Genomic DNA, 23,145 nt, shown 5'->3' with positions numbered 1-23,145 from the left:
TCAGCGGCTTAAGCGATTCAACAGATTACGCATGTATTGAAACGGATGGTTGTAGTGTGGAGGCAGGTAGCGAAAACGAAATTGAAGAAGAAACTGAAGCTATTGAGCCATATCGGTTTGAACTGTATGCAAGCGAAACCGACAAAAACGACACGACAGCCAGCGACACGGGAAAAAGCGAGGACGAATTCGGCGATCGCCTTCTAACCAACGATTGGTATGTGTTTGTTTGGCATTAAAGGAAACTAACAACTATGAACTAGGTTTACAGCATATGAAATACATTTGGCAACAACATGCACTTTGAGAGTGCAGACAGCCCATTTCAGGCGCGCTAACATCATATATTTTTCCACGATTTCAGCACTCAGGTTAACCATACCTAAATAGACACAAAATACTGCATTACACAAGACTACCCGAATGTACTCGAATGATTGAAAAAAATAAATGTTTTTAAGCTAAATTATTGGTAAACACAGTTTATGTATAATAATTTACGTAAAACTGCGAGTAATGAATAAAGTTTTCATCAATTAATATATTCTGTAGACATACCCTCATCTGCTCTCTTTTCCTGAAAGCTGATCTGTCCAGTTTTGGAGTTGATGTCAGCATCTGCTTTGAGTGTCGCAGGATATCCACACATTCTTGCCATCTCTGTCGTAGCATAGCTTTCGTCGGTAAAGTGTGCGGAACAAACGACTGACCATTTCGTCGGCTTTCCCCACACCCTCGTATTTTGAACAAATTTCGTCCAATTTCTTGCCACTTTCGCATCTTTGGGCCACTGGTGCAACTTGAATCCGTCCCTGTTCGTGTTGTTACACCCTCCGACAACACACCGACGAAAGTGAGGAAATGGCGGATTGCTTCCCGACGTGACGTCACCGCTCCGAGAGCGAATAATAGAAAGGCGTTTAATTCGCCAAAATTCACCCAATTAGAGTTCGGAAATCGGTTAAAAAAAATATATGGTCTTTTTTCTGCAACATCAAGGTATATATTGACGCTTACATAGGTCTGGTGATAATGTTCCCCTTTAACAGTGAGCAGCCGGGAGCAGAGACGGAGAGATGATACGGACGTGACGGAAAGGTCACGTTCTGCTGGAGAAAGACTTTGTTAAAACAATTGCTCATTAAAACCCGCACGCTTGGCTCTTGTGCCGTGTCTACAGTGGAGCTGCTAGGAAGCGACTTCCACACAGGACATTTATCAATAAAAACAAGCATCAAATAATTATAGTTGCACATTACATGCAAAGACTACAAGGCAGAAGCATGGCAGAAAGCATCCAGTAACAAACGTGTCCGCATCATTCACCTAAGAGGTGTTGCCAAAAAGTCAATTACCACTCTATTTCAACTTAAAGACAGCAAAAGTTCATTCCAGACGGTTGATATTTAATACTATATAATAAGCCACTAATTTTTTCCCACGCTTTGAACCCTGCGACTTAAAAGACGGTGAGGCTAATACATGAATCTTAATTAGCTCACGGCCATGATAAAAACAATAGTTACAAAATAAAACAAGAAAAGTGTTTAAATGACAGTGCTATATGGCGCCATCTTTTGGACAAGTTCGCTCACTGCAGGTGCTGCAGTGTCCTTCATTTTACTGTTGGACTGTTTGCTCTTTTATTCTATGTCTTTTTTTGTAATAGTATTTTCAAAAACCCCGGCACGAAATGAAGAAAATCAATGTTATTTTGGTTTAGTGATGACAAGAATGAGCGCGGCAGTACCTGGGTGTCATCGAGCGACGCCAGCTCTGCGCTTTCTTCCCCGGAAGCTTCTCTCTTTTCAGGGGCGTCCGGTTGCTTGATGAAAAACACAAGACACAAAAGAAATAAAGCAATCCATGCCACTTTATGGACTAATCTTTATGGACTAGAATAGAATAGAATAGAGAGTACTTCATTGATCCCTGGAGGAAATTCAGCACCACAGTTCGCTCACAATAGACAAACACTTATGTACTTTTTACATGTGAATAATATAAATACAGTCTATTATACAGCATTATTCACATGTGAATAACATAAATAGTCTATTATACAGCATTATTCACATGTGAATAACATAAATAGTCTATTATACAGCATTATTCACATGTGAATAATATAAATACAGTCTATTATACAGCATTATTCACATGTGAATAATATAATATCCAGTCTACTATACAGCATTATTTACAGGTGAATAATATAAATAGTCTATTATACAGCATTATTCACATGTGAATAATATAATACAGTGTATTATACAGCATTATTCACATTTGAATAATATAAATACAGTCTACTATAAAGCATTATTTACAGGTGAATAATATAAATAGTCTATTATACAGCATTATTCACATGTAAATAATATAAATACAGTCTATTATACAGCATTATTCACATGTGAATAATATAAATACAGTGTATTATACAGCATTATTCACATGTGAATAATATAAATACAGGCTATTATACAGCATTATTCACATGTGAATAATATAAATAGTCTATTATACAGCCTTATTCACATGTGAATAATATAAATAGTTTATTATACAGCATTATTCACATGTGAATAACATAAATATAGTCTATTATACTGCATTATTCACATGTGAATAATGTAAATACAGGCTATTATACAGCATTATTCACATGTGAATAATATAAATACAGTCTACTATACAGCATTATTTACAGGTGAATAATATAAATAGTCTATTATACAGCATTATTCACATGTAAATAATATAAATACAGTCTATTATACAGCATTATTCACATGTGAATAATATAAATACAGTGTATTATACAGCATTATTCACATGTGAATAATATAAATACAGGCTATTATACAGCATTATTCACATGTGAATAATATAAATAGTCTATTATACAGCCTTATTCACATGTGAATAATATAAATAGTTTATTATACAGCATTATTCACATGTGAATAACATAAATATAGTCTATTATACAGCATTATTCACATGTGACTAATATAAATGCAGTCTATTATACAGCATTATTCCCATGTGAATAAAATAAATACAGTCTATTATACAGCATTATTCCCATGTGAATAAAATAAATACAGTCTATTATAAAGCATTATTCACATGTGAATAAAATAAATACAGTCTATTATACAGCATTATTCACATGTGAATAATATAAATGCAGTCTATTATACAGCATTATTCACATGTGAATATTATAAATACAGTCTATTATACAGCATTATTCACATGTGAATAAAATAAATACAGTCTATTATACAGCATTATTCACATGTGAATAATATAAATACAGTCTATTATACAGCATTATTCACATGTGAATAATATAAATACAGTCTATTATACAGCATTATTCACATGTGAATAATATTAATACATTATACATATACAGTACATGTACAGTCAAAAAGGAACATATGCATTATACAGTCTGATAGCTGCTACTGCCGTATTTTTCGGAGTATAAGTCGCACCTGCTGAAAATGCATAATAAAGAAGGAAAAAAACATTATGCAACTTTCATAAACTATGAAAAAAACTGCGACTTATTGTCCGAAAAATACGGTACTTTGTAGCGGACATGACGATGCAGACAAGACGTGTTAGAGACCATCAGGACTTTAGTGAGCGGGCGGCTACATTCACTGCCCGGCCAAAAAAAGTTACATGGGAAATAACTAAGCTAATAATTCAGAACGTTCATCCATCCAACCGAACGCTTTTTCTACCGCTTATCCTCATCTGGGTCTCAGGCGAGTTGGAGTCTATTCCGGGTAACGTCACGTTAGAGTCAAGGAACGAACACCTTGGAGAGGTCGCCGGCCAATCACAAACAAGCGTTAACACCGACGGACAATTTGGAGCGGAGGTGTGCAAACTTTTTCCTCTTGGGGCCACACACTGAAAAAAAATGCATTACTCTGAGGTGGGTACCTGAAATTTTTTATTTTTTTAAAAATGCGAGCATGCTAATGTTAGCATGCATCAAGTGTTAAAATATGACTGGAAGTGTGTACCTACAAAATTGGCTTTAAAAAAGCTAGCATGCTAACAGGTGTTATTCGTTAAGGAACAAAAACATTTAATGCCGCAGTGTTTACCTGTAAAATTAGCAACCGGTTCGGTGTTTATGTGACTTCTAAATGCGAAAAAAGCGTTTCCATCATGCTTTTCCAACCTGCTCAGTGGCCTAGTGGTTAGAGTGTCCACCCTGAGATCGGTAGGTCGTGAGTAGGGATGTCTGATAATTTCCCTATCGGCCGATAAATGCTTTAAAATGTAATATTGTAAATTATCGGTATCAGTTTCAATAAGTAAAATGTATGACTTTTTAAAACGCCGCTGTGTACACGGACGTAGGGAGAAGTACAGAGCGCCAATAAACCTTAAAGGCACTGCCTTTGCGTGCCGCCCCAATCACATAATATCTACGGCTTTTCACACACAAAAGTAAATGCAAGGCATACTTGGTCAACAGCCATACAGGTCACACTGAGGGTGGCCGTATAAACAACTTGAACACTGTTACAAATATGCGCCACACTGTGAACCCACACCAAACAAGAATGACAAACACATTTCGGGAGAACATCCGCACCGTAACACAACATAAACACAACAGAACAAATACCAAGAACCCCGTGCAGCACTAACTCTTCCGGGACGCTACAATATACACCCCCCGCTACCCCCTACACACCTCAACCCCTCCCACCTCAACCTCCTCATGCTCTCTCAGGGAGAGCATGTCCCAAATTCCAAGCTGCTGTTTTGAGACATGTTAAAAAAAAAAAGCACTTTGTGACTTCAATAATAAATATGGCAGTGCCATGTTGGCATTTTTTTCCATATCTTGAGGTGATTTATTTTGGAAAACCTTGTTACATTGTTTAATGCATCCAGCGGGGCATCACAACAAAATTAGGCATAATAATGTGTTAATTCCACCACTGTATATATCGGTATCGGTTGATATCGGAATCGGTAATTAAGAGTTGGACAATATCAGCATATCGGATATCGGCAAAAAAGCCATTATCGGACATCTCTAGTCGTGAGTTCAATCAGTTGTACTATAACTTTTTGCGAAACACTTCAAGCATCGAAACGTCTCAAAAACCACCTCATGAGAGATACTTGAGCTTTTCCGAAATATGGGTGTTTCCGTTACCAGTTTCTTATTGCGATATTTAGGTTTTGCGCATTTCTTGGGGTAATGGAAACGCATACTTTTTATCGGAACCAGGAAATATTAACGCCACTGCTAAGTATGCTGTCACCGCGACCCAGATAAACGGAATAATGATGAAGTGCTGGCTGTCCAGAGTCGGGACCCGGGGTGGACCGCTCGCCTGTGCATCGGTTGGGGACATCTCTGCGCTGCTGACCCATCTCCGCTCGGGATGGTCTCCTGCTGGCCCCACTATGGACTGGACTCTCACTATTATGTTAGATCCACTATGGACTGGACTTTCACAATATTATGCGAGACCCACTATGGACTGGATTCTCACTATTATGTTAGATCCACTATGGACTGGACTTTCACAATAGTATGTCAGACCCACTCGACGTCCATTGCATCCGGTCTCCCCTAGAGGGGGGCGGGGGGTTTTTTTTTTAGTAATCGAGTATTCTATCGACTAAATCATATTTTTGCTTAATTAAGGTTTAATTATACATTTTAAGATATGCCCTCAATTATTGTATTTGGCCTAATTGTCTTTTATCTCCTAAACGCCTGTTTTCATTATTGAAGGCTGACACGCACAGCTGAAACGCGTCCGTGGTTGATTGTGTCAATTTGTGTGTGCCAATGAAAGCAAGTGCGCTTACAGCCCTTTGTGCTGTGTGGTGTGACCGCATAAACAAAATTCCTGTCTCTCGTGCGATTTTGACGATTATTATATGGTGCCGTTTAAATAATGGTTTCTTTTATGATCGAGTATTCTATCGACTAAAATCATATTTTTGCTTAATTAAGGTTTAATTATACATTTTAAGATGTACCCTCAATTATTGCCTTTGGCCAAATTGTCTTTTATCTTTTACCAAGGTACCTTCAGGTACCTTGGCCTTCAGGTACCTTGGAGTCCACATCTCTAATGACTTCTCCTGGACAGTCAACACCACATCAATCATCAAGAAGGCTCAGCAGCGGCTACACTTCCTTAGAGTCCTCGGGAAGTACAACCTGAAGCCTGACCTGCTGCTGACCTTCTACCGCTCGTCCATCGAGAGCCTGCTGACCTACTGTATTACGGTATGGTACGGCAGCTGCACTGCAGCAGACAGGGAGAGGCTGCAAAGAGTGGTCAAGACGGCTCAGAAGATCATCGGCCGCCCTCTCCCCTCTCTGACGGACATCTACACCTCCCGCTGCCTCAACAGAGCCAGTGCCATCATCAAGGACAGCACCCACCCTGGCTCTGACCTGTTCCACCTGCTGCCCTCTGGGAAGCGCTACAGGTGCATTAAAACCAAAACAAACAGGCTAAAGAACAGCTTCTTCCCCAGGGCCATAACCATCCTGAACGGACTGCCCCATTGTCCCTCATAACTGCCTTCTCTTCGGTGCAATAACCCATTCCACCAACCACCCTGTTTTTGTTTAGTTTTTTCATGTATATATTCATTTCACATCATATTCATTGCACTTCTACATTTTTTATATTTCTATATATTTGCACATTGTTTTTCTAGCATTCACACATCGCACTGTATGGAATGGCCTCAATCTCGTTACCTTGCGTAATGACAATAAAGCTGATTCTGATTCTGATCTCCTAAACGCCTGTTTTCGTTATTGAAGGCTGACATGCACAGCTGAAATGCGTCCGCGGTTGATTGTGCCAATTTGTGTGTGCTAATAAAAACAGGTGCGCTTACAGCCCTATGTGCTGTGTGATGTGACCACATAGACCAAGTTCTTGTCTCTCGTGCGTTTTTGATGATTATTGTACGGTGTCGTTTAAATGGTGGTGTTGTTAAACAATTTGCTCAGGCATTTGTTGACAAAGTGGTACTGGTGGTGGGGGGGGGGGTCACTCACAGCTGCGGTCCTCTCCAAGGTTTCTCATAGTCATTCACATTAACATCCCACTGGGTTGTGAGTTTTTCCTGGCCCTTATGTGGGCTCTGAACTGAGGATGTCGTTGTGGCTTGTGCAGCCCTTTGAGACACTTGTGATTTAGGGCTATATAAATAAACATTGATTGAAACATTGAATAATATTGACCTTTTTCGGGCTGAGCAGAGAATTTAGGAACAGAAGGTTATAGAGAAAGAAGTTAGTAGAGATGGTATTCAAAGGACATCAGGAATGGAATGTAAAAACATGGAGCAAAAACAGAGACAGAAAAAAGGGGACATCTTCCATCTTTGTTTTTGTTACCTCAGAAGAACCACCCAGGAGAGCATCCCAGAGCCACCACACAACACCTCCTCCACCTCCCTTCACTCTCTGCTCCTGCCCTCCCACTTCCTGACAGGCCTCCTCGCCGCCAGCGCCTTGCCGCTGAAACAAGACGAACGTGCCATCAAGTGTGCCACCACAATGAGCCCCCAGCTCTATTATTGTGAAGACTGTTTGTTCTGGTGAATTCCCAAGAACACCACATTGGTAGTAGTTAGCATGCAGTTAAATGCACTTGATGATGATGGCTGTCAGTACACACAGGACTTGCAGCTTTCAGGACAACAAACCGTCAGTGTCATGAATTTCATATTTAAAGTTTCATGTCATGCTTCGGGTCTTCCTTACCGTCGGGCTGTCAGCGGTCTCTGACAGTCTCTGCTCGGGTGTCGCTCTTTCCACCGTCAACAACGCAGCTCCTGAGAGTCGCAGTGCGTCATCCTCGACATGGGCGATCATGACTTGGCCCTGCTCGGCGTTCTCCTGCCACAAGGCGACACAAACAGAAACCCTCCCTAGTTGTTCAGAGACATAAGGACGGTTGGACAGTGTTCCTTCCGACAGACCTCAGCTTCCTCCGCGCTGGATCCTGCTTGGGATGTGGTCTTCGGGACTTGGAGTGGCGTGGGAAGCTGCTGGATGAAGAGAGCTGGGACTTTCTAGGACGAGAGTAGGACAGAACATGGTTGACTGACTTATCAACTGATCCGCCCATTGACCGACTGACCTTCTCCAGTTCTAGCAGCAAATTCTGCAGCTCCTCAATGACACTGAAGACGGTCAGCGTCTCCTCAGCCTTCTCTGGAAGATGAAGTTCCGGTTTTGCCTTCTGGATGTCCGCGATGCTGCTCCTCATGGAGTGGATCTTCTGTTCCACCACCTGTGCATGTCCAAGGAGCATCGAGCATGTGTTTCAAATCAAGAGACAAGCGGCATGTTACCTTGAGACGTCTCTCTTTGGGGCTGGGCAGCGTCTCTGGAGAAGATAAAATACTCTTGATCTCAGCAACGTTGCTCTCCATCTCCCTGACCTCGGTCTCGATTACTTCCACCTCCTTGGAAACCGGACGGTATGAGATACAAGAGACGACACTAGCGGCTGTCAGCAATACAAAGACATTGAAAGACCGAAGCTATCTATGACTCACGGAGGTGGCCTGCTGGAGTCGAGACAAAGGAGCTGCAAAGCTGTCTTGAACGGCGGCCACTTGGCGGTCGGCTTGGGAGAGCTGTTCCCGGAGAGCTGACACGTCCACCACTTGAGACATTTCGTCCAGGACTGAACTAAAACCTTGCAAAGTGGTGCGGATCTGTGTTGAATCTTTTAAGACCGTCTGTGATGTCATAAATCAAAAGAAGGTATCATTACTAACAACATTAAATAAACACGATTTGGGGAAACTTGTGATTTTTTTGCATTGAGGTCCTGCTGACCTGCAGAGCTTCAACGTGGTCGCTCAGACATTTAGCTGTGGTGTAAGTGCGAGGAGCGGCGAGCCAGGACTGAGCCTGCGCCATCCAACTCTCGGAGCTGTTGATCATTTCTTGATGCTCCTGAAGCCACGTCTGCATCTAAACACAAACACACATAATATTACCGCATTTTCCGGACTATAAGGCGCACTTAAATTCCATTTTCTTTCTCAAAACTTGACAGTGCGCCTTATAACCCGGTGTGACCAGTAGATGAGTCAAACATAAGAGATAAGTGTAGTCTGCGCCGTTTGATGTGCTTCAACATCCATACATCCATCCATTTTCTACCACTTGTCCCTATCGGGGTCATACAAGTATTATTATGGTGTGTGTGTATCAGTGACGTGCGGTGAGGTTGATGACTGGTGAGGCACTGACTTCATCACAGTCAGATTTACAAACATATGAACCCTAAAGAGTATCTTATTCACCATTTGATTGGCAGCACTTAACGGGTTATGTTTAAAAGCTCATACCAGCATTCTTCCCTGCTTGGCACTCAGCATCAAGGGTTGGAATTGGGGGTTAAATCACCAAAAATGATTCCCAGGCGCGGCGCCGCTGCTTCCCACTGCTCCCCTCACCTCCCAGGGGGTGATCAAGGGGATGGGTCGAATGCAGAGGACAAATTTCATTACACCTAGTGTGTGTGTGACAATCATTGGTACTTTAACTTAACTTTAACTTTACACATACAAACTGTAGCACACAAAAAAGCACATTTAATTTAAAAAAACGTTATTATGGTCTTACCTTTACTTAGAAATTAAGTCCATGCACCGCAACTAAAGCCCTCACTTAAACTTTCCACGTGCAAGATTGAATCTATTTAAAAAAGTGTAACCGAGGGTTTATAAATGTCGCCTATACTGTATGAAACTACAAAATAACAAACACGGAGGCTCCAGTTTACACGAGGACCACTTTATTTACCTTCTTTCAAAAACCTCCGCAACGTGACATCACTTCCGCTCTTAGCGCCTTCAAAATAAGAGCTCAAGGCATATACTGTATAACAGCGCATAACAGGAACTTAACATCACAAAGAGGAAAGCCCATGAAAATAGGTTACAAAAGTTATTTATTAAGAAGCCAAAAAGTGCAAAAACAATAATGTTCGTGTTGGAGGAGTTGTGAATTAGGTACACCTGCAGTCTGCAGGTGTATCTGCACAGCAGACCAGCAGTTAGCCGAGTCCGTCCATGTTGAGGCACTGAGTGACGTGCCTCAACTGGCTGCTGTTCACCGCACCGTCTCTTCTCAGTATTTGAACGGCAAATGTGAAAATTCAGCGATTTTGAATAAAAATAATCTAAAACTGGTGAAGTTAAATGGAAAATAACTTTATAGTATAATCACTGGATACATATAACAATTTAATTATTTTTTTTTGTCCCTGCAGTCATTCACAACTCCTCCAACACCAACATTATTATTTTTGCACTTTTTGGCTTCTTATGAAATAATTTTTTAAAATAGATTCAATCTTGCACGTGGAAAGTTTAGTGTGGGCTTTAGTTGATATAATAATTCTACGGCGGGGGTGCAGGAAGCGAGCCTCAGCCAGTGCGTCTTTTGCAGCCGTTTTATGATCGCTCAGCACAAGAAATACTTTACACACATACAGTTGACAAAATACACTGTACATTATATACCTCAGCTAACTAAACTATGGAAATGTATAATATCAATCAATCAATGTTTATTTATATAGCCCTAAATCACAAGTGTCTCAAAGGGCTGCACAAGCCACAACGACATCCTATATATATATAGCAATACAGTCTCACTGCACAGCAGGCCAGCAGTTAGCCGAGTCATTGCGCAATCCATGTTGCGGCACTGAGTGACGTGCCTCAACTGGCTGCTGTTCACCTTACCGTCTCTTCTCAGTATTTGAACGGCAAATGTGAAAATTCAGCGATTTTGAATAAAAATAATCTAAAACTGGTGAAGTTAAATGGAAAATAACTTTATAGTATAATCACTGGATACATATAACAATTTAATTTTTTTTTTTCTATTTACATTTTTTTTCTTTCCATGATGGCAGGTGAGGCCCCACCTCACCTGCCTCTAGTGACTGCACGTCACTGGTGTGTATAAGGTAAGACATTATCTGGCGTTTTGTTTCGCAATATTATGCAAAAGCAACTTTTCTTACCTTCTAGTTTATTTGGGATCTGCATAAATCCTGACAAATTGCGCGAATCCGCCTTTGTAGTCCGTGCCGGCCCCGTAGTCGATAAGCTTCTTCTTTTTCTCTATCTTCTTGTTATGTGGCATTCATCCTCCGCTGTTGCCATTTCTAATATAAATTAGTGTAAAGTACTTACTTATATCTGTCAGTAAACTCGTCATGAAAGCGCTAAAACATACCGGTGTCGTGAGTTTACATTATTCACCCAAAGAACTTTAGTTATGTGAGAGTTCCGGTCGGAGGGTTTTTCACGGGACACATTTCCGGTGCTGTTTCCGAATGAGGAGATGCTGCTCCGTTATTGATTGAAGTAAAGTCTGAATGTCATTAAAACAGTTAGCTCCATCTTTTGACACTTCTTCCACTCCCGTCCTTGCACGCTACACCACTACAACAAAGATGACGGGGAGAAGAGGTGAGCCACGTAAATAAGACCGTCAGAAAGCGGCTTGTAGATGGTCTATAAAACATAATCTATGCAACATTTTGACCAAAGAACCACCATTACATGTTATGTAGACCAGTGTTTTTCAACCTTTTTTGAGCCAAGGCACATTTTTTGCGTTGACAAAATCCAGAGGCACACCACCAGCAGGAATAATTAAAAAACGAAACTCAGTTGACAGCAAAAAGTCATCGTCGCAATTGTTGGATATGACTTTAAAGCATAACCAAGCATGCATCACTATAGCTCTTGTCTCAAAGTAGATGTACTGTCACCACCTGTCACATCACACCCTGACTTATTTGGACTTTTTTGCTGTTTTCCTGTGTGTAGTGTTTTACTTCTTGTCTTGCGCTCCTATTTTGGTGTTTTTTTGTCTTTTTTTGGTATTTTCCTGTAGCAGTTTCATGTCTTCCTTTGAGCGATATTTCCCGCATCTGCTTTGTTTTAGCAATCAAGACTATTTCAGTTGTTTTAATCCTTCTTTGTGGGGACATTGTTGATTGTCATGTCATGTTCAGATGCACTTTGTGGACGCCGTCTTTGCTCCACAGTAAGTCTTTGCGGTCGTCCAGCATTCTGTTTTTGTTTACTTTGTAGCCAGTTCAGTTTTAGTTTAATTCTGCATAGCCTTCCCTAACTCACCTTTTGTTTATTTTTTGTTTAAGCATTAGACACCCTTTTACCTGCACGCTGTTTCCGACATCTACCGGCTGCCACCTACTGATATGGAAGAGTATTACACGGTTACTCTGCCGAGCTCTAGACAGCACCGACACTCAACAACAACACATCATTTGCAGACTATAATTACTGGTTTGCAAAAAATATTTTTTTACCCCAAATAGGTGAAGTTAGATCATCTCCCACGGCACACCAGACTGTATCTCACGCCGCGGCACAGTGGTTGAAAAACATTGATGTAGACCACAAGGAAGTGTTTTACATTTAGAAAACAAAAACAAAACTATGACTCCTTTAATGCGCCCTATAATCCGGTGTGCCTTATATATGAAAAAAGATTTAAAAATTAGACCATTCATCGGCAGTGCGCCTTATAATCCGGTGCGCCCTATGGTCCGGAAAATACGGTAATAACATAACATAGGATAGCACGTTGGCCGCATAGTTAGGAGTTACAGGGTTACAATCTCCGTTTCCGAATGTTCTGAATGTTAGGTATCTGCTGCCATCTTGTGGACAGCATAAGTAAATTTAGGTCAATGACTATGAATAGTGGTTTGAGCTGTCATTAGCACAGCATTCACTTCTATGACACAATACAAACAACCTACCCCAGTCAAGGCACAAAAAAAGTGCAACTGGCACAAAACGTCAACAAACATGGTCACACATAACACAACCTGCTCACTGAACTTTGTGGATATCTTGTCGTCCAAACAACAACAAAAATCAAAATGACACCCATTTAAAACCATTACAGTGAATTATGGGAAAAATGCAAAACACTCCCTCCCCAATTTTCCATGTTTGGCACTTTTTAGCTGCTTGATATTTCTGATTAATTACAAAACTTTAAGGAGGTCCTCATAGAAGTAAACAAGATAGGAGTCGAACTTTCACATACTTAATATCCATGATATTAAATGATAATAAATAATACAATATGTACACACAAGGGATGTCCGATAATGGCTTTTTTGCTGATATCTGATATTCCGATATTGTCCAACTCTTAATTACCGATACCGATATCAACCAATACCGATGTCAACCAATACCGATATATACTGTCGTGGAATTAACACATTATTATGCCTAATTTGGACAACCAGGTATGGTGAAATTAAGGTCCTTTTTTAAAAAATTAATCAAATAAAATAAGATAAATAAATTAAAAACATTTTCTTGAATAAAAAAAAGAAAGTGAAACAATATAAAAACAGTTACATAGAAACTAGTAATTAATGAAAATTAGTCAAATTAACTGTTAAAGGTTAGTACTATTAGTGGACCAGCAGCACGCACAATCATGTGTGCTTACGGACTGTATCCCTTGCAGACTGTATTGATATATATTGATATATAATGTAGGAACCACAATATTAATAACAGAAAGAAACAACCCGTTTGTGTGAATGAGTGTGAATGAGTGTAAATGGGGGAGGAAGGTTTTTTGGGTTGGTGCACTAATTGTAAGTGTATCTTGTGTTTTTAATGTTGATTTAATAATTAATAGAAAAAAAAAAGAAAAGAAAAAAAAAACGATAATAAAAAAATGATACCGATCATTTCCGACATTACATTTTAACGCATTTATCGGCCGATATTATCGGACATCTCTAGTACACACATGTATGCAGTGGTGTGCCGTAAGGGCCAGCAATACCTTCTCTGCTGGCCTAACATAACCAGAAATCATGATCATAGTTAAAGATAAAATTATTTTTTATTTACTTTCCCTAAAAATCTAAAAGTATTCATATTCTCTTCATGTCATATTATGCTCGCTCCCGTGCTGTTGTTTTAAAGGGGAACATTATCACCAGACCTATGTAAGCGTCAATATATACCTTGATGTTGCAGAAAAAAGACCATATATTTTTTTAACCGATTTCCGAACTCTAAATGGGGGAATTTTGGCGAATTAAACGCCTTTCTAATATTCGCTCTCGGAGCGGGAAGCAATCCGCCATTTTCTCAAACACCGAGTCAAATCAGCTCTGTTATTTTAAGTTTTTTCGACTGTTTTCCGTACCTTGGAGACATCATGCCTCGTCGGTGTGTTGTCGGAGGGTGTAACAACACGAACAGGGACGGATTCAAGTTGCACCAGTGGCCCAAAGATGCGAAAGTGGCAAGAAATTGGACGTTTGATCCGCACACTTTACCGACGAAAGCTATGCTACGACAGAGATGGCAAGAATGTGTGGATATCCTGCGACACTCAAAGCAGATGCATTTCCAACGATAAAGTCAAAGAAATCTGCCGCCAGACCCCCATTGAATCTGCCGGAGTGTGTGAGCAATTCAGGGACAAAGGACCTCGGTAGCACGGCAAGCAATGGCGGCAGTTTGTTCCCGCAAACGAGCGAGCTAAACCCCCTGGATGTCTAGGCTCACACCGTCCCTTATGCCACCGAAGATGATCAAGAGAAGAATATCGACCCTAGCTTCCCTGGCCTGCTGACATGAGGGTATGTCTACAGAATATATTAATTGATGAAAATTGGGCTGTCTGCACTCTCAAAGTGCATGTTGTTGCCAAATGTTTTTCATATGCTGTAAACCTAGTTCATAGTTGTTAGTTTCCTTTAATGCCAAACAAACACATACCAATCGTTGGTTAGAAGGCGATCGCCGAATTCGTCCTCGCTTTCTCCCGTGTCGCTGGCTGTCGTGTCGTTTTTGCTTGCATACGGTTCAAACCGATATGGCTCAATAGCTTCAGTTTCTTCTTCAATTTGGTTTTCGCTACCTGCCTCCACACTACAACCATCCGTTTCAATACATGCGTAATCTGTTGAATCGCTTAAGCCGCTGAAATCCGAGTCTGAATCCGAGCTAATGTCGCTATGGCTTGCTGTTCTTTCCGCCATGTTTGTTTGTGTTGGCTTCACTATGTGACGTCACAGGAAAATGGACGGGTGTATATAACGATGGTTAAAATCAAGCTTTTTTTTAGGGATATTGCGTGATGGGTAAAATTTTGAAAAAAACTTCGAAAAATATAATAAGCCACTGGGAACTGATTTTTAATAGTTTTAACCATTCTGAAATTGTGATAATGTTCCCCTTTAAGTTTTAGTTTGTACCCAATCAGAATTCAGCTAGCTTATGTTGCCATGTTGAACCAAATCTGCCTGAGGCCTTCAGAATCAACAACGCGGGCGTCTATGCACTGAAAACAAACGGGGACATACAGTTGATAGACAGTTGCGATAGCCAATCAGATCACGACTTGTCAGTAAGGCCTTCTAGATGGTTTCACGTTGAACGTGACATTTACGCGTCCTGTGATTGGATACTCATCAGGACCGTTAGCGGATGAATTTGAGAACACAGAGTTGAGAAACAGTTGCGATAGCCAATCAGATCACAAGTTGTTGACAGTTGCCTATCTAGGTAGCCTGATGTTAACAAGACTGTGATTGGATACACACTTGTCACTCCAAAGTGAGTATCCATTCACAAGGTTCAATTTAGCAGGAAGTGTTGCGCCGTAGCCAGACCGAGATAGCAGAGAAGGAGAACAAAACGTTGATTAGGTGGCAGATATACATTTGCAAGAAGAATATTTAAAGACAAACTACATCTTGTGAGATGATGTCGGACAACCCCGGAAGGTAGCTCAGCTGTTCTGTAGATGAAACGGGGAACGGCATCGAATATGTCCTACTAATTGTAAGTTCAAATATTTTATTTTTTCACTTTTAATATGTTTTTTGCAATTTTAATTTTGACAGCACCACATAAGATATGTTTAAATTGCTGATGCGTTTTAATTGATTTTTAAATGCGCCAGAAAATAACCCGTTCTGTGTACTGTACGCCCCAGTAGGGCGTAAATGTGTTTCTGTATAGTATTCCTCCAGAAATGGTCATGTGGTGACATCACTTATGGTATTTTGAGAGGTAATCTTTGAAGTCGGACATCACTGAAGGCCTAGGTGGGAAACGCACGGCCCGCCACTGCATATATGTATATGTAGTAGAGATGCGCGGATAGGCAATTATTTCATCCGCAACCGCATCAGAAAGTCGTCAACCATCCGCCATCCACCCGATGTAACATTTGTTATATATCTAATATAGACGATGCAAGGCATTAGTGAGGTTATAAAGCTTTTGCCTGTTAAAGAAAGGAGACTGATCCAATGCAGCACAGACATTCACGTGCCACGCTGTCACGACCCAGACGCACACCAGTGCGCAATCATATGGGAGCCGCGCTGAGCGCACCTCCAAGCGCGTCTCGCTGCCGGCGACGGCCGGGTATGGGCCCGACGCTCCAGCGCCATCCATTTTCAGGGCTAGTTGATTCGGCAGGTGGGTTGTTACACACTCCTTAGCGGGTTCCGACTTCCATGGCCACCGTCCTGCTGTCTATCAACCAGGGTGAGCCCCACCCCTTTCGTGAGCGCACTGCGCGCGGAGTGACCCCTGTTACGCGCCCCCGGCAACAGGGGGTGGCGGGCAGGTAAGTTGCGCGGGCGGAGCGCGCGGAGTGACCCCTGTTACGAGCCCCCGGCCACGGGGGTGGCGGGCAGGTAAGCTGCGCGGGCGGAGCGCGCGGAGTGACCCCTGTTACGAGCCCCCGGCCAAGGGGGGGGCGGGCAGGTAAGCTGCTTACCTGCTGCGTGTGACGCCGGCCGCGGCGAAGGCGGACGAGGCGGGGTGTCGGTGCGATGGCCGCGGTGGTGACCCTGGACGTGCGTCGGGCCCTTCTCGCGGATCGCCTCAGCTACGGCTCCCGGTGGGGCCCTCTCGGGGGAAGGGGCCTCGGTCCCGGACCCCGGCGAGGCGTCCCTTCTCCGCTCCGTAAAAGTGTCCATCTCTTTTTTTTTTCTTCTTCTGTTGTGGCATATGCTGCAGGTGCCTGCTCGTTTTTCGTATGTGGGTAACAACATTTAACTATGTATATATATTTCCGAATTGGTTTAACTGCCACCCGCCTGAATCTATTTAAAATCTAATTTTTTTTTATTTCAACCGCCCGACCCGACCCATGGATAAAATCTATTTTTTTTTATTTCAACCGCCCAATCCGCGGATAATCCGCGGATCGGGCGCTTGTGTCCGCAAACCGCGCATCTCTAATATGTAGGCTGTCTCTCTCGTATGTGAAACCCAAGTCAAAAGGTTTGGACACCCCTGGTCTATATGTACCCTGCGATTGACTGGCGACCGGTCCATGGGATAGGCTGGTTTGGTAAATTGGGATAGGCTCCAACTTACCTGTGGCTCTAATGAGCCACAGGTAAGTGGCTCATTAGGGCTAGTGTGTACAGAAAATGAATGGATGGATGATAATGAATGGAATTTATGGAACGTCTTTCAAGAAGTAGTATGTCGTGAAAGTTTTTAGTCCAAAGTCACACTATGGCGGTGGTAAGCTACATTTACAGCCATAGCTGCCATAAGGGATACTGTAAATTCATGACAAGAGCCTTTCTGACTACCACCAGACATTCATTGATATTTATACACCAGTGTGGACAGCACTGGAGACAAGGTGGGTGAAGGATCTTGCTTAATGACTGGGATGAATGAAAAAGGCTTCAAACCGCCAACCCTCTGCCTACTGGATGACCTGCTCTACCTCCTGAGCCATCGCCGCCCAATTCCATTACCATCCATACTGTTTCCTCATTGAAACTTAAAAACAAACGCGTAATCAGCTTCAATATATGACTATCCAGAGTGTCAGGAGAAGGAATTAACCTTGCTGAGGAGAGTGGTCTTATGCTCCGCCTGCTTGGCTAGATGACCATAGAGCTGGTGCACCGCCGTAAGTCTCTCTGCGAGGGACAACGCCTCCTGTGGGCTCTCCAGGGTCCGCATATCAGCTTCCAGCGCTGCCACATTTGAGTGCCATCTGTCCAACTGGTCCCATACCAGCTGCAAGAACAGTTAAGTAGAGTTAGAATTGGCTCACATAAAGTGTTCAGATGTTTTACATGTAGTCGTGGTATGGGTGGGCACTGTAAAGTCATGGACCAGGTGTAAGGGGGAGCATATATGTCCACAGGAAACTACCGATAGGGATCAGCTCTTCTGGTAGTGTTTCGTTAGCATCAGTGTACAAACCCCGTTTCCATGTGTTGGGGAATTGTGTTAGATGTAAATATAAACGGAATACAATGATTTGCAAATCATTTTCAACCCATATTCAGTTGAATATGCTACAAAGACAACATATTTGATGTTCAAACTGATAAACATTTTTTTTTGCAAATAATCATTAACTTTAGAATTTGATATCAGCAACACGTGTCAAAGAAGTTGGGAAAGGTGGCAATAAATACTGATAAAGTTGAGGAATGCTCATCAAACACTTATTTGGAACATCCCACAGGTGAACAGGCAAATTGGGAACAGGTGGGTGCCATGATTGGGTATAAAAGTAGATTCCATGAAATGCTCAGTCATTCACAAACAAGGATGGGGGCGAAGGTCACCACTTTGTCAACAAATGCGTGAGCAAATTGTTGAACAGTTTAAGAAAAACCTTTCTCAACCAGCTATTGCAAAGAATTTAGGGATTTCACCATCTACGGTCCGTAATATCATCAAAGGGTTCAGAGAATCTGGAGAAATCACTGCACGTAAGCAGCTAAGCCCGTGACCTTCGATCCCTCAGGCTGTACAGCATCAACAAGCGACATCAGTGTGTAAAGGATATCACCACATGGGCTCAGGAACACTTCAGAAACCCACTGTCAGTAACTACAGTTGGTCGCTACATCTGTAAGTGCAAGTTAAAACTCTCCTATGCAAGGCGAAAACCGTTTATCAACAACACCCAGAAACGCCGTCGGCTTTCGCTGGGCCTGAGCTCATCTAAGATGGACCGATACAAAGTGGAAAAGTGTTCTGTGGTCTGACGAGTCCACATTTCAAATTGTTTTTGGAAACTGTGGACGTTGTGTCCTCCGGACCAAAGAGGAAAAGAACCATCCGGATTGTTATAGGTGCAAAGTTGAAAAGCCAGCATCTGTGATGGTATGGGGGTGTATTAGTGCCCAAGACATGGGTAACTTACACATCTGTGAAGGCGCCATTAATGCTGAAAGGTACATACAGGTTTTGGAGCAACATATGTTGCCATCCAAGCAACGTAACCATGGACGCCCCTGCTTATTTCAGCAAGACAATGCCAAGCCACGTGTTACATCAACGTGGCTTCATAGTAAAAGAGTGCGGGTACTAGACTGGCCTGCCTGTAGTCCAGACCTGTCTCCCATTGAAAAATGTGTGGCACATTATGAAGCCTAAAATACCACAACGGAGACCCCCGGACTGTTGAACAACTTAAGCTGTACATCAAGCAAGAATGGGAAAGAAAATGTGTCTCCTCAGTTCCCAAACGTTTACAGAGTATTGTTAAAAGGAAAGGCCATGTAACACAGTGGTGAACATGCCCTTTCCCAACTACTTTGGCACATGTTGCAGCCATGAAATTCTAAGTTAATTATTATTTACAAAAAAAATAAAGTTTATGAGTTTGAACATCAAATATCTTGTCTTTGTAGTGCATTCAATTGAATATGGGTTGAAAATGATTTGCAAATCATTGTCATCTAACACAATGTCCCAACTCATATGGAAACGGGGTTTGCACATGTTTTTGTCGTTAACGACATATTTTCCCCTGACTACAATAGGACGGTAACTAATCACAACAAATGCACGTTGACTAAAAAAATGACTAAATTAATTGACAATTTAGTCGAATAAAAACGAGACGAGAAAGTTGACAGAGACATAATCCAATCATATTTAAACAGTAAACAATCATATAATCAGGCATGTCACGCCCACTCATAGTACACGCTAATTTATTTGCCGTCTAGCGCGTGGTATTTTAAATCCTGCCCTAGGACTAAAACACTATCAGTGAAGCATAAGAAACAAGACATGCAAAATCAGGGGTTTCTAGCAGTATGTCTATTTATTTTGTTTAATTTGAAAAAAAAAAAAACTCGGTCAAAAGATGTTAGTGTATGTATAAGTACTTTAACGCCTATCAACAATTGTTACATCCCTACTATATTGTTACACACCTCAGTACAATATGTCTTCTAAACCAGGAAGAAAGAGAAGAGAAGACATATGGACGCACTTCACCTTTGCCGCACTAGACAACAAGACACGTAAACTCTGTGGCTCCATTATCTCCGGTAAAAATACAACCAACTTGAAGCACCGTCTGCAGGCTAACCATCTGGACATCTACGCAACAGTAAGTAGGCCAAAGCTAATATTTAAAAATGACTCATTCTGTAACTGAATGACTGTTACTATAAAAGATGGTAGAGCAGGAGCAAGACCGCTTACTCTACAAATACTTTTGCTGTACACCATGGGTGAACTTGTCTGCCAATTTAATAAGCGAAGATACCTGTCCAGTGCACTTTCATCTATGTCCTCCGCACACTATTCAGTTAATTGCACAACTTGACAACGCTAAGGGCCAGATTTGTAATTTTTAGGGGTGTAACGGTACGTGTATTTGTATTGAACCGTTTTGGTAAGGGGGTTTCAGTTCGGATCGGAGGTGTACTGAACGAGTTTCCACACGAACATATTAAGTAGCCGCCTCCGCTTCCTTCTGCCTCTGTTTCTGTCAGTCCTCTACACAGCACCCAGCATTGTCCCACCCACACAACCATCTGATTGGTTACAAACAGAGCGGTAACAGCCAATCAGCAGTGTGTATTCAGAGCGGTAACAGCCAATCAGCAATGCGTATTCAGAGCGCATGTAGTCAGTGCTTAGCGTTTAGCAGGTAAGCATCAGGCAGCGGACTCTCCCCAAATGATAATAAACACCTCCCAGTCAACTACTAGTAACATCACTATGAGCCCGTTGACCTTCTAGAAATATAAAAGGCAGTTCAGCTCGCTCGCAGTCCTGGCTTGAGGTGAAGGCTAATTCGCTTTTAGCGTAACGTTAGCTCATTTTGCGGTGTGTGTTACGGACAGCAAAGCACTGTCTGTCTGCTATTTCACTTTAACTTTTTCTGTGTTGATTGAGCTGTGTTGAAGCAGCAAAAAAGGACATTATGTTAAATGAAGAGTTTCTGTCTCTGATAGTTGATATAATAATGTAACTGCATCATTAAGCCTACATGAACTCCATGGTGTTCAGGGATGAATAGTCTCTCCTATTGCTATTGTACCGTTTTTTTCAGCTATAGTTACATTAATCATTAGAAATGCAGCAGCCTAGTTTAGAATGGCAGGGTCCCTGCTATCACACGTTGATAAAAATATAACATTTGCATAATAAAAATCAACTACAGGCTTCCCAAATGCTGTAATAAATTAAGCATGATGAGTTGACTTGAAACTGTTTAATGTTGCACTTTTTATATGTAGAAGAAATGTTTTGTCATTGTATTTCATCTGAGCAACAACTTGAGGCAGTTTAATGTTGATTAACGTGGCAGAATTATTATAGTGTTCCCAATGTTAAAAGGATAAAGCCATTGTTTACAAATTTTGTAAATAAATAACCAAAACATTTATATTTTGTTGGTTTCTTACTGTACCGAAAATGAACCGAACCGTGACCTCTAAACCGAGGTACGTACCGAACTGAAATTTGTGTGTACCGTTACACCCCATTTTTCATGCTAACAGACAAAGAAAGGCATGTGAGATAGATTCTAGATTTGTTAACACTGGTTGCTGTATTTAAACGGCACAGTGGCCAAGATGCCAATATTGTTATACACGATACAGAATAAAAATAGTTTGTTTCTTCATATGACTATTTTAATTTTAACGTAAAAATGCTTAATTTCAGCTAAAACAACACAATTTAGTGTGAAATGTACTGATTGATATATTCATGGAGTGCAGGTCTTGGGAATTTAGTTTTTTAGATGCTCTGCAATAACCTTAATAAAAGTGATTTCAAGACAACTTTAAAGATGCACTATCCTTTATACAAATGTACTGTAATTTTAGTCGACAAAAACGTTGAAGAATTTAAACGACTAAATCAATTTAGATGGCTAAAATGGAACAAAAAACTGAAATTCATTTTCGTAAAAAGACTAACTAAAAGGAATTTTAAAAACGGCTGTCAAAAATAACACTGGTTAGCACCCACCTTCTGAGTAAGCTTTGCGTCTGTTACAGTATAACTTTTCTCTTCCAGCCTTTGCCGCACTGAACTCAAGCCAGTGTGGGTTTCCAGCAGCTTTGCACCGATTCTGTGCACAGGGTCACTCTTTTCTATTGCCTCTTGCACCTGAAGGACCAAATCAGGCATAAATGTGTCACTAAATAGCACATAAATGCAATAAAAATACTTTCAAATATCAGACTCCTATGTCGAATAAATACAGGTCCTTCACAGACCTTTGGTGTAATGCTACTAAATTGTTTACCTTGACTTCGACTTGTTGTAAAGTCTTTTGAATCTCCTGCAGTTGGCCACCGATCTCGGCTGGCACAGTCTCTGGGTATTTTGTATTTATACGTTCCATGATGCGATGGACCAAAGCCTTCTGGATGCACAACTGGCAATGGATCTCCTAAAACACGGAAGAGTGTTCGTAGGGTATTAAGTTACAGTAGAGATTTATCGCAATCTAGGCGACTTGCTGTAAAATCATTCCTGCAGCTGGACGATTGTCACACCTTCAGCTTTGCTGTGTTGCTGCTTGGGTCCATCTCTGACAACAGACTATCAGCAGTGGTCAACCAAACCCAAACCACCTGCAGCTCCTCCTGCACTTTTTCTTTCTCCTCTAGATCCAGCTTGATGAACCCCAAACCCTCGCGGCTGGTCTGCTTTACACTAAGGACATACATGTTGCCAGGCATTCAAGAGGCATAATTTGGAAACACTATTTGCTAGAAGCCTTCATTAATGTCA

General features: G+C 41.5%; 1 protein-coding gene across 1 annotated transcript in view; it reads right to left on the bottom strand.

Annotated features, from left to right (window-relative positions):
* Window positions 1-23,145, bottom strand: part of syne2b (spectrin repeat containing, nuclear envelope 2b) — a 296,242-nt gene that overhangs the window by 158,426 nt on the left and 114,671 nt on the right. The window contains exons 63-74 of the mRNA XM_072916123.1: window positions 22,908-23,067; window positions 22,655-22,801; window positions 22,375-22,515; window positions 17,977-18,153; window positions 8,885-9,022; window positions 8,599-8,784; window positions 8,392-8,505; window positions 8,178-8,330; window positions 8,017-8,109; window positions 7,799-7,933; window positions 7,430-7,552; window positions 1,751-1,825 (exon numbers count right to left, since the gene is read on the bottom strand). Coding sequence (XP_072772224.1) covers window positions 1,751-1,825; window positions 7,430-7,552; window positions 7,799-7,933; window positions 8,017-8,109; window positions 8,178-8,330; window positions 8,392-8,505; window positions 8,599-8,784; window positions 8,885-9,022; window positions 17,977-18,153; window positions 22,375-22,515; window positions 22,655-22,801; window positions 22,908-23,067 — 1,642 coding nt within the window. The remainder of the gene's footprint in view (window positions 1-1,750; window positions 1,826-7,429; window positions 7,553-7,798; window positions 7,934-8,016; window positions 8,110-8,177; window positions 8,331-8,391; window positions 8,506-8,598; window positions 8,785-8,884; window positions 9,023-17,976; window positions 18,154-22,374; window positions 22,516-22,654; window positions 22,802-22,907; window positions 23,068-23,145) is intronic.

Source organism: Nerophis lumbriciformis, linkage group LG26 (genome assembly GCF_033978685.3).
Source record: "Nerophis lumbriciformis linkage group LG26, RoL_Nlum_v2.1, whole genome shotgun sequence".
Taxonomy (NCBI): domain Eukaryota; kingdom Metazoa; phylum Chordata; class Actinopteri; order Syngnathiformes; family Syngnathidae; genus Nerophis; species Nerophis lumbriciformis.
This window is presented reverse-complemented; position numbering and strand designations above follow the sequence as displayed.